Genomic DNA, 13,278 nt, shown 5'->3' on the forward strand with positions numbered 1-13,278 from the left:
ATAACTCTGATATGAACAAAGTTCACCTTTATGTTATTTTAATAATACATGTAAAATAATTTCAATTGTTGCGTTTTACTCCCTCCATTCTTTCTGGATGGATACTGCTAGATGCTCACAAAAATCCATTTTTTCTATCTTCCAAACAAAGTTATAACTGGGCCTTTCTAGCTAGGGATAAGATGTGTGACTCCCACTTGCAGTTAAGTGTAGCCACACGACTCTGTTTCTGCCAGTAAAATGTGATGCAAGTGAAGTGTGTCACTTCTGACTCAGACCATAAGATACACTCTCTTTTCCACTAGCTACAACCCATAGTGATGCACTTTTTTTTTAATGGCTAAAGTGGAAATTTTATTTATATATATGCACTTACTACAATTTAAAAAATTAATAATGTAATATACTAAAAAACACTGAACTGTACACTTTAACTGGGTAAATTGTATAATGTATGAATTATATCTCAATAAAGCTGTTGTTTTTTGCTGGATTGTATGATAGTTCTATTTTTAGTTGTTTTTTTTTTTTTAGCTTTTTATTGGAATATAATTGCTTTATACTCTTGTACCAGCTTTTGAGGTACACTAAAGTGAATCAGCTGTATTTATACATATATTCCCATATCCCCTCCCTCCTGCGACTTCCTCCTGCTCTCCCTGTCCTGGCCCTCTAAGGCATCACCCATCATCGAGTTAATCTCCCTTTGTTATATAGCAACTTCCCACTAGCTATCTATTTTACAGTTGGTCGTGTATATATGTCTATGCTACTCTCTCACTTCGTCCCAGCTTCCCCTTCGCCCCCCACCCCCCCCACCCCCGTGTCCTCCAGTCCATTCTCTGCATCTGGTGATGCACTTTTGACCATGCATATGGCAATAATGCCCCAGGATGACAGTGCAACATGATGGATGGAACATGGGATCCTAAACGATCACAGCCAGAAGGGCTGTCTACCAACTTGGAACACTCATGGCAGACTATTACATGAGAGATGAATAAACTTTACCTTCTTTAAGAAACTGAATTAATGTTAGGTGTCTTTCAGCAGAATAGCATTACCCTGATTAATACACCTTGGGTTTGATTTCTTCTCTTCTAGCTGATAGTACAGGTAGGGAGAAGAGACTAAGCAGCAGATTCCACAATTGTTCTGCCCCAATGCTCCTTTACTCAGGGCACCAAAAGAAAGAGCACCTGTCCTTTTTACTGTAAGATTCCCTCAGGCATCTATGTCAATTGATTGGACAGTGGAGCAGTGTAGAGAGAAGTTATTGTCTACAGGAACTTTGATCAAGGTCAACGTAAGAAATAACAGATATGCTTAATCCCAGAAGCTCTCTTAAATGAGAGGATTAAAATCAACCATCTTGAAATTGCTCACATTCTTCTCCTGGTGACCTCATTCTTTATCTCTGGCACAAACCCACCCAACTTCTCCCCAGACTTCTCCCAAAGTAAAGCTAACAGTCTCAGGAGCACTAATTTGAACAACTTCAGATGGAAAAGTTGAATATCTTACAAACCAATCCTCCCACAAATAACAGTGGTAAAACTCTGGACAAGATACATAAAAACACAAATACCTGAGGATTCTGGAGACTGAACAGAGACAGACAATTTTTTTTTAGACAAATTTTGAAGGCAAAATGTGAACTATGTGACTAGAAGAAATTATTTATTTATTTATTTATTTATTTATTTATTTATTTTATTCTTTCATTGATTCATTCCCAGCTTTATTGAGATATAATTGACATATAACATTGTGTAAGTTTAAGGTTACAATGTGTTGGTTTGATACCCTTACATATAGCAAAATGTTTACCACCATGGTCTTAGCTAATACCTCCATCCTGTCACATAATTACCATTTCTTTTTTTTTTTTGTGGTGAGAACACTTAAGATCTATTCTCTTAGCAACAAATATATAATACAGTATTATTAGCTATAATTACTATGCTGTACATTAGATCCCAAGAAGTTGTTAATTTTATAACTGGAATAAACGTCACCATTTTTTGGATGCTTTGTTCAGAGACCCATGTTACAACTCACCATGTGGTCTCCACTGACGATGTGAGGGGTACATAGTCTCATTACTGTTGGGTGGTGGTGAAAGTCCTGATTCTCCATTAGGCATCTTCTGATATCTTTACAGAGGGGAGGAGGAATCTTGGGGATGCTGGAAATGTTCTGTATTGTTTATTAAGACAGTGATTTCACAGATGTGTATAACTGTCATAACTCATTCAATTGTATGTTTTAAATGGATGAAGTTTTGTACATAAATTGTTTATCAATATATTTGATAAAAAATAAGGAGGCCTTTCTCATATCATTCTTCACAGCTGAAATCGATTTCTCAGTCAGTAACAATCCTAAAGTAATTCTGTGGTCCCGGTTCTGCCTTCTGGAGCCATGGCTATAAAAACATGAACAAATTACTTATGCCACTGCAAGAATCTCTCAAATATTTGAAAAAAGCCAGCTTTTCTTCTCAATATTAGATACTACCTCTTCCCAATACCGCACCGCTCTTTTTAAAATATATTCTTTAAATCCTAGGCTATTTAACCTTCCTATTTTGCAACCTTGAAATATACTTTAGTTTGTCAATATTACTTATAAAAAGAATCATCCAAAACTGAATGCAATGAGCTATACATTATCTATTAAGTCTTGTTTAAGGGAGAAAGAATAATTTTAGAAAGAGCAGAGGACCAGGTATAGGGAAATTTCAGTTCTTTGGTTCTGCCAGTGAGTGACTAGCTTTTTGATCTTAAGCAAATCAATCCCTCAGTATACTGAGGGAGCTGGAATTATTTATTTGACCTAAGAAAGCACCCAGAAGTGAAAGCACAGGTAAGAAACCTCTGAGAAACTTTCTCAATTAGGAAATATAAATCAACTGAGACATTCTGCTCATAAGTGATGGAAGCAAAAAAAAAACCCAACATTTTGTGACTTGAAAATAATTTTTTAGTTTTGTATCAGATACGTGTTTGGAGAGGTGTTCATTTTTCCATTTGCATGTGGATCAATGACCCCTAACTTCCGTTGTTAAGAGATTTTCCAGTCATGTGGTTTGTGACTTGCTGTGCAATCTCTGTGGGTTGGAAAAATTCAAAACATATGGCAGCTCAGATGTTAGGTTGGGAGAAATAAAAAATTAAAAAATTTCAGAGCTGTTTGGAAGATGCTTTGGTATATATGTATTTTATGTTATTTGTATATATGAATATTTTGGGGAAATGCCACTTGGGAATGAAGTCTAAGGAAAGATATATCTTTTTTATTCTTTAAGTCCACTCTAGGTAACAGCATATGTTGCAAATAAAATAAGAATTTGTTTAAATCCAGATATTTAAAAAATAAACTTTTTCTAATTGAACATTTAAACAACAACAACCAAATCAGTGACAACTGTTGTCCAAAGGAAATAGTATGGTATATAGAAGGAGCCAGGGGCCAGGTGTAGAGAAATTCAGGCAAAATTACTATGTTAAATATCAAATATTCAGTTCTAGAATATTTCTTGATTTGGAGAAATTTTCAGATAAATTGTGTGAATGGTACTTTTTTTAATACAGGAAAAAAAATCTAATTCTCCAGTATTATAGATCATAGCCTACCAAATAATTTATTTAGTGAAAACTTCCCCAAATGACTTGTGATACAAAGCATTCTACTGGAAAAAGAAATTTCCTACTGGTTGGTTACTTGCCCATTTCTACAAGTGTGGATGAAATATAAAGTGTGAATGCAGGGTTTGTCAGGACTTCTTTTCTGGAATTAATGGTGTAATTGTTTCCCTAAGATAGCATGGTTTAAGTGTTCTGTTGATTAAGGGACACATAAAATAGGAGAATACAGTTCCCAATGTTCAGTGACACCTGAAAATTTTAAAGCTCTTTTATTCCACAGTTATCTGAAAAAATTCTAACAATACACATTAACTTGCTTCACTTTTATATTAATCATTCTCTTATCTTACTTGTTGTTTCCTAGGCTTATAGCATTTTTATTTCTCTCCCAATCTCCACAGTCTTCACCTTTTGGAATGTGTTCTTGGCCAGAATGGTTTCACCTGGACTTGCTTTAACCCACACTACTCTATTTTCTAGTGGAAGGACAACATTCCTTCTGCTTAAATATATATCTTATTCTCCATCCACTCTGGGTCTACTCTATTCTTTTGCCCTCCGCATAATAAACACAGACAATGCATCTACTCTCTCACCCCCTCACTCAGACATGCACACACACTATTTGTGTGAATTCTTAGACATTTTGCCCATACATCAAATGAACAAATGTTTGTAAACTGTGGAGTGCTATATACATTTTGTTGTGACACTGGTGTTTTATAGGCCACTAATCTGTGTTAGTTAAAGCCCCACCAAAGACAACAAAGCAAGTTATTACTTTGAAACCATACCTCCTAATTGTTGGAATCCCAGCTTCTCTGACACTCTCCATCCAACTGTCCCACCTGTTTCCCAGCTGACAACTGGAGGAAGAGGCTTCATAAACTCTCCTGGCTTTAGCAATCAGTCCTATTAACTGTTATAAATAGCATATACTTTTCATAAGCCAGGCATACCTTCCTGGCTGATTTCACAGCTCCTTCCTAGGGCTGCCACTGCAGCCATGGTGACAGGTTTGCTGCTCATATCCCTGCCTGTGCCTGGGCGATGTGTTGTTCTGAGGCCAGCAGAGCTCTACCAGGGAGGGACCTTCTACTCTGGAAGGCTTAGCGGGGCCAGGCCCTGGGAATGGTCTGTGAGCATTGCCTAGGTGCCTCTCCTCCACAGCCTGGTCCCTGCAGCTTCTCTTGCTGCTTCTTTCTGAGTCTGCTGCTCCCCAGATGCGAATGAGTCTTTCTCCTGAAGCCTAGTACTGGGGGTGAAAGGGGCCTTAACTTCAGCATCGAGCTACTTTTATTCCTGTGCACTTCAAGATGCTCAGTCTTCCTCCAGAAAGCTATTTCATGTTCCCAGGTCTGGGGGAAGCCATGAACAGCCAGAATTTCCAGAGAACATCTTCAGATTTAGTCCTTCCCTTCTCTGGTGGTTATTATTATTATTTTTTATAAATTTATTTATTTATTTATTGGATGCATTGAGTCTTCATTGCTGTGCACAGGCTTTCTCTAGTTGCGGTGAGCGGGGGCTACACTTTATTGTGGTGCACGGGCTTCTCATTGCAGTGGCTTCTCTTGATGTGGGTATGGGCTCTAGGTGCGTGGGCTTCAGTAGTTGTGGCACGTGGGCTCAATAGTTGTGGCTTGTGGGCTCTAGAGCACAGGATCAGTAGTTGTGGCACACGGGCTTAGTTGCTACGTGGCATGTGGAATCTTCCCTGCCCAGGGCTCGAACCCATGTCCCCTGCATTGGCAGGCAAATTCTTAACCGTTGCACCACCAGGGAAGCCCTCTCTGGTGATTATTAATGGTGGCACCTGTTGTGAGAAAACTCATGTGTCTATTTCTCTTTGTGGTGGCTTCAGACTCTGGGCAGACATGGATGCAGCACTCCCAGCTTTGTTCCAGGGACTATCAAAAATGTTAACTTAAATGCTGTTACATGCACTGTGCTTTCTCAATGCTTTGACATATTTAAACATGAGATAACCCATGCTTAAATGCATCGTAACTCAACATAAAATATCACAAATGAGTAATTATCTGCCAGTTGTAGTAACATCCCTCACCACTCCCTCCCCCTGCCTGGAAAGGATTCTAGACAGATGCATTATTCCTGTTTCTTCACAGTGTTTCTTATTTCTGTTATTCTGTCCAGTATCTTAACTGGTTACTTGTAATACTGCAAATCTTTATTTGCAATAATGATACAATGGTGATACAAAATTATATCACCTCTAGAAATGATCTTATTTCTAAACAATATGTAAACAATTGAAATTAATGTTTGATCATATAACTGTGAGATCTTGCCAATTACTTTAGATTAAAAAAAAAAGAATGCCTGTTCTTAAAATCTGTTTTATAAAAAAAAAAAAATCTGTTTTATACCCTGATTCCTGATATTTAGATATCTTTTAAAATGTCTGTCAGTGGCTTTTAAAAGTTCCCTCAAAGAGTCTGTAAGGAGAAGTGTGTATGATTTGTTACACAAATCTAAATACAACTACCCATAGAGAATGTACACTGGTTATCCCTCTCCATTTATGCATTCTGAAGAAACTGGTATTAATTTTTAATTAGGAAATAATTCTATTCCAGTGTGGAATACTGCTCTTTGTCCCAAAGCTTCTGTTCTGGGATGTTTGCTTCTTACTTCAGGGTTTGTGTTACCACATTTTAGACTCTACTTATGCAATTATACAAAAAACAGCCATTGACTACTGAGTCTTTATCAACTGATTTCTGTGGAATGCTTATATTCTTTGTAATACACTCTGGCTAGCTGTGGCTGGGGGATGCTTCGGTTCTGGGTTTAACTGGAGCACCCTATCTGGCAGTCTCATTATAATCAACATTCTTGGCTTTGGAGAACAGAAGCTATTTTAAATTCATTTTGGCTGAAGAAGTCAGTTTCTGCCTAAAAACAAGCAATGGATCTCCTAAAATATGAGTACTAGTCTCTTCTGCATCATCATTAAACACACTCTTTAGAAGCTGGAACTCAAGGAATTACTTTTTAATAACGTTTGTCTTTTATTTTCTTGGTTACATAGAGACTTACTAAATCTTTCCCTAAAGACCAATTAATCTTTGATTTTCATTCATTCATCCTTTTTTTATTTAAGCATTACTAAATGTATAGATAGCACTGGACTCTTCTGCACACAATTGTGCATAACCCTTTAAATTTTCCTTTCCATCCAAGAATCCCATCATACACAGACTTGATTTTTTCCTCTTTTTATTTTCTCAGATATTAACTCTACAATTTTCAGAGTCTCCCAAATGGGCTTACCTTTTCTTTTCCAAGTCTGACAATAACACAACATATTTCTGGCTGTTATCCAGAGAAAAACAGTCCTGCAACTACAACATTTCTTGGTTCCTGCCTCTCTAGAGCCATCAGCACTAATTTTTCAATATCAAACTCCTCCTGATCAGAATTTTTAAGAAGTGGAGGTTACAAAGTAGAGAAAATTTTGATTATGTTGAATTTATGAGCCAGAACCTGTGGCATCAGTAGTATTAGCAGAAATCTATCTTGTTCCTGTGTCATGAACACCTATTATTTGTCTTTCAAGCTCTTCCAGTCTTTCAAGAAACTATATTTTGACAACACCCCTCCCCCCTTTATTTGAAATAAATACACCTTGTTGGTCCATGGCATGCCCAAAATGGATCAAAGATCTAAACTTCAGAGATAAAACTGTAAATCTCTTAGAGGAAAACATTGGAGTAAATCTTCATGATATTGGAATTTAGCAGTGACTTCATGGATATGATACCAAAGCACAGGTGACAAAAGAAAAAAAGATAAATTGGACTTCACCAAAAGTAAAAACTTTTGTGCATCAAAGGACAATGTCAAGAAAGCAAAAAAAAAAAACTACCAAATGAGAGAAAATATTTGCCAATCACACATCTGATAAAGAATTAACATCCAGAATATTTTTAAAAATATATGATAAAAATAATCAATTAAAAATAATAAATAACACAAAAAAATTGGCAGAGAACTTGAATAGATATTTCCCCAAAGAAGATATTAAAATAGCCATTGAGCACATGAAAAGATGTTCAGCATCATTAGTCCTTAGGGAAATGCAAATCAAAGCCATAAGAAATAAGATGCAACTTCACGTCAACTAGGATGACTAAAATTTGTAAAAGGTGGAAAATAGCAAGTGTTGGCAGGGAAGTAGAGAAACTGTAACACTTTTGCATTATTAGAGGAACTGTAAAGTGGTATACTAACTGTGGAAGACAGTTGGTGGTTTCTCAAAAAATTAAACTTAGAGTTACCATATGACCCAGCAATTCCACTCCTAGGTGTTTATCTAAATAATTGAAAGCAGGGACTGAGAACAGATTTTTTTTTTCTGCTTCAGATGCTTTTTATTTATTTCTTTAAAACTTTTTATTCTATATTGGAGTGTAGTTGATTAACAACGTTGTGTTACTTTCAGGTGTTACAGCAAAGTGATTCGGTTATACATATACATGTATGTATTCTTTGTCAAATTCTTTTCCCATTTAGGTTGTTACGTAATATTGAGCAGAGTTCTCTATGCTATACAGTACAGGTCCTTGTTGGTTATCCATTTTAAATATAGCAGTGTGTACATGTCAGTCTCAAGCTCCCTATCTCTTCCCACCCTCCCCAACCATAAATTCGAGAACAGATTTTTATACACGAAATTTTAGAGCCGCATTATTCACAGTCGCCAAAAGGTTGGAAACAACACAAATGTCCATCCATGGATGAATGGATAAACAAAATGTGGTATGCACATACACATGGAATACTCAGCCTTAAAAAAGGAATGGAACTCTGATACTTGCTATGACATGGATGAACTTTGAAAATATTTTGCTAAATGAAATAAGCCAGAGGCAGGACAAATACTAAGCGAGTCCACTTATGTGAGGTACCTAGGAGAGGCAAATTCTTAGGGAGGGAAAGTAGAGTTACAAAGAGCTGGGGGAAGGATTGAGAGTTCTATTCAATGAGAATAGGCCACAGTATCCTGAGAGCCATATATTAAAAAGGAATTATAAATTTTGGAGAAAAAAACGGAAAGGAGGGCAGGGAGCGGTTGGGGACCCCGGCGATCCATTGCTTGGAGCTCGGCTTAGCCAGGCTGGGGGTCCTCTGGGGCCGGTGAATAGGCGCTCGGCTCTGAGGGCCGGCGGGGAGGTGAGAGCGGGGAGCCGCACGCCCGCTGGCGAAGGTGGGGACTGGGGCCGCGGCGTCTCACAGGGAGGAAGGGACGGGAGAGATGGGACCCCGTGGGCAGGGGGGCCGGGGTGGCCGCCAGGAAGCGGTCGACCTTCCGAGCCGAGTGTCCGGCGGCAGCGGACGGGCGCGGCGAGGTGTAGGCCCGCCGGCGCGACCCCGACCGCGACCCCGGCGCCGGCCCACGCGGCTCCTCAGCCGCCTTCCCGTCGGAAGGGGCGGGCGAGGCCTGAGGCGGCTCCGGCTCGTGCTGGCGGACGGCCTGCCCACAGAGCCGGCGGACTCGTGTTTTGTTTTGGTGGCTCCTGGAGCCCCGCGTGTTCATTTCCAGGTGTATTTCGCCCCCGGGGCGGGAGCTGGTGGGCGGTGCGTGTAGCCGCGCGTCCACATCGACGCGCCCCGCGGCCCGGCGGGCCCGGTGCCAGCGCCCGCGCTCGCGGCTGGGCGGCTCATCCGGCCGGAAGCCTTGCGCGCTGCTCCCTCGAGTCTGGGATGGGCTTGCTCGGGTTAGGGCACATCACGGGGGTGTTTTTGTTTCAGACCCCGATTCAGTTCCTGCTCGAGCCTCCCGGCCCCGTGGGTCCACCCGGGGAGGTGGTGGAGATGAGGCGCCCCGCCTGTAAGGACTGCTTGCTGGCCGAGACTCGGGGTAGTAGTTTGTTCCCACGTTCATTCTCTTATTTTGTCAAATTCCCTGCCTTCGTTGTGATGGTTGGTTTTTCCAGTGACTGTTGGTCCGAGTCTTCACTGACTACCGATTTCTGGCAAATCAATATTTCATGTCTGGGTTTCTGCACTTTTGAAATAAGAAGTGTATTTCTGAGAGTAAAGATTGTAAGAGATAAATAATAGATAAGAACATTTGATACAATAGAGATTATAGAAGGTAAGAAGATGTTAAATTGTCACTAAAATAATTAGGTAAGGTGCAGGTCATTTCAACATTCAACAGATTATGTAGTTACAAGAAACAGTTTAAGTATTTTAAGAGTGATTAGAGCAGAAGCAAAATCTTAAAAAGTAGAACATTTTATACCACATGCTGAAACTAGAACTTTGTAGAAAGTAATCTAACGTAGAAACTTAAAAAAATCTGACTCTAAACTTAAAACTGAAAATAAATTAATCAAAAATCTGTCATTTCTTACAATAACAAACTCACATTGAAATGTGTTAAGGTCCCCTGTAGAGCCTGTGTTTTAAAAAAAATTTATTTACATAATTCAAGCGCCAATTCATGGTCTTTTAGAACCTTCGCGATTTGATTACATGAATCCTGAACTAGAAAAAACAAATCATGTTTTAAAGCTGAACATTAAGGATCTGGCCGGGGGTGGGGGGGGGGGGGGTTAAAATTTTAAGCCTCAGAATTGATGGAAAATTATTTTTATTTAAAATTATTTTTATAAACTGAACGTTGCTAATGCATTTATTCCATAGTGAATTCTTATGGACCATCTACTATGTACCAGGCACTGTTATGGGTTATAGGAATACATTAGTGAGTAAAAAAGTCCCTGCTCCTTCTACAGGGAGAAAGATAAACAACAGTTATATATTAGTGCTGTGAAGAAAAATAGTGAACAATATGGGGATGGAGTGTTTTAGATAAAGGATGTTTTCTGTCATATGACTGCATCAGAACTAAACTGTATACATAGTGTTTTTATTCTGGACCCAAACAAGTTATATTCTCTTTTATGCCAGAACTGGAAGTCAAATTGGAAGTTCTCTTGAAAATATTTGCTGTTTATGTAGGAGGTTTTTAGATTAGTTTATGAAATAATTTTTTTCAGAAACATATTTTTAATTTTCAGTGTTATTGTTTTGTTTGCAGCTTCTTTTAGAATAAAGAGTTCAAACATGTGTTAGCCGTAAGAGTTTCTACTTAAATTTTGAGGTAGCATAGCCGTATAAAAGGGGTCTAGTGAGTTTTAATTTGGAAAACTCTTTTTGTTTAAAATTATATAACTTTCCTGTGACTACAAAGGGAATATTTTATTTGTTACTTTTTGGATAATATAGAAACATGATTGGCATTTTTATTTATACTTTATCTGGTAATTATTTTCAACTTCTGAAATTCTTTACTTAAATAAAGATGTTAAAGACTCCAGTTAGCAATTTCTGAGTGACTCCCCTCTGTCTCCCACCCTGTTATCCTAGGCTTCTATTATTCACATTATTAAATAGTTTTAGATATTTATAGAACCACATTAATTTGTTTCAAAACTGTACTATTTCTTTTTGTTGGTGACTAAGTGATTCATAAATTGAGAAAAATGAGGACCACTAAGCTAAACAGATGGAAAGGGGGAAAGCCCAATAATTAAACTAATGAAAAACTGCACAATATTCTGATAAAGTAAAAACAGTCCTAATGTAATCACATTTAGCCCTCTGCTTAGTAGCATTTTTTCAAGGGGTACATGTGGAAGCATTTCTCTTTCCCCCACATACTTTCACGTGTTTCATTATCACATCAGGAAGGACTCAAAATTGAAGGAACCTGCTCTGGCTTGGTAATATGGATTTCTCCACGAGATGGCACTCATATAGTGTCTTTGATTTTAGTTTCCATCCTAAGATTTGCAGCGTATTAACTATCAGAGAATAAATAGAAATATCATTTTATGTTTTATGATACGTGCATCTGATTTCATGTTTTGTCGTATAGAATTTTATATCATGTTTCAGAAATTAGAAAAAAATTGAGATGTAGTGTTGATGTGCAGGGGGAAGAATTGCAATGTATGTATCTGTAGAAATGGTTCTACTGTCTCCTGTCAGATTTGAGGCTTTGTTCAGCCCTAGATTTTTGCTGTATTCCTAGGTAGCCAGTGCTGAATGTTTTTATCCTTTACATTTATATAATATCTCTGAATGTAAAAATTATCTTTTTAAAAAGAAATATAAACATTTGTATATATGTTATGTAATATGAATGTAAACATACATGTAAATTTTTTTATTTTGAAAAATTTAAACATATATAACAATAACATTATAAGGAACTCCACGTACCTATTATGTAGCTTTAGCAATTATCAAGTCATTGCCAATCTTGTCTTATCAATATCCCTCAACATTTCCCTCTTTATTTTGAAGCAAATCTACTCTGCCCCTTGATTTTGAAGGAAATCCCTGCATATGTACACAGTATACTGTTAGAAACATACACATTCATAATAAAAGCACTATCCTAACTCAAAAATAATGTAGTGAACAAAGTATTTTAAGGACCCTAAAGGAGCCATTAATTCTGCTTTTGGGTAATTCAGAGAAACCTTTGAAGAAGAAATGACATTTGACCTGTACCATGAAGGGTGGGTAGGAATTTGTCAGGTGGAGAATCGAAGAACACATGCTCGAAGCATTGGTGCAGCATGAAGACGGGGTACATGTGTGAATGTGCATGAATGAGTGGAGAACAGAGAATAATGTATTTGATACTTAAGCACTTTGGAGGAGGTTGCAGAAGAAGTTGCAGAAAGGCTGGCTGTGTTTATTTTGGGAAATTAATGATTACAGTTTATGGATCCAGAAATTTTGTTTCTACGTCTTTGTAAATAGAATATAAACTACTGGTTTTTTTTTTTGTATTTTTTAGATTTATGACAGAGTTCAGTTTTTAACAATGCTGAAGTCAAATGACTCCTTGTTTTCCTTGGATAATTTGTTTTTTGAAAGAAGAGATGAAGCTGAAAAGTAAGTCTGCTTTAAAGAATGATAACAGTATCATTGAGTTTGAAGGCATTTTCGTTTTTTCTCTGGTAAATTTATAAATAAAAAATGAGGGATCAACAGAATGACATTTCAGGTATATACTTGGTAAACATGGAATTCAGATATAAGGGAGTAACTGAAGTTTAACATGTTACAATTTTAAAAATAGAGGAGATTCTTGCCTATTTGGCTTTCATTTATTTGCATTTCTGGTTCAAATTATTTTTGGCTAAAGTAAAGACTAAAAGACTAAAAGTAATGGTCAAAGAGTAGCTCAGGACAAGGAGTGTTCATGGCACCTTTTGGAAACAGAAAGGGTAGTGTGCCAAAAGCCAAGTGTGATAGGCAGATTCAGTGCAGGCAGGAAGTAGGGGTGGAAATAAGGATGTGGTACCAAAGGAAACGTGAATGGCAAATAGAGTCTGTTAAATACTGGCTTTTATGGCTTTTCACATGTGAATCGGTTTAATTGTAAGTTTTCTATGTATTCTATTGTATATCCTTTTTAATGAAGCATTGGGTAAATTATTTATTGTTTCAATTATTCGTCCATTCAAATATTAATTCAAATATTGACTGAATGCTGAAAGGAATATAAAAAGAATGAAATAGATTTTTACTTTGAAAAACTTAAAGTGTACTTGAGGTTAAACACACATATGGA

The 13,278-nt window shown here is 37.6% G+C and overlaps 1 protein-coding gene across 1 annotated transcript in view; it reads left to right on the forward strand.

The window, feature by feature from the left end:
- The first annotated feature begins 12,525 nt into the window (after window positions 1-12,525).
- The window catches only part of HFM1 (helicase for meiosis 1), a 121,691-nt gene continuing 120,938 nt past the window's right edge, over window positions 12,526-13,278 (forward strand). Inside the window, exon 1 of the mRNA XM_057746760.1 lies at window positions 12,526-12,596. Coding sequence (XP_057602743.1) covers window positions 12,526-12,596 — 71 coding nt within the window. The remainder of the gene's footprint in view (window positions 12,597-13,278) is intronic.

This window comes from Hippopotamus amphibius, chromosome 1 (genome assembly GCF_030028045.1).
Source record: "Hippopotamus amphibius kiboko isolate mHipAmp2 chromosome 1, mHipAmp2.hap2, whole genome shotgun sequence".
NCBI classification, from domain to species: domain Eukaryota; kingdom Metazoa; phylum Chordata; class Mammalia; order Artiodactyla; family Hippopotamidae; genus Hippopotamus; species Hippopotamus amphibius.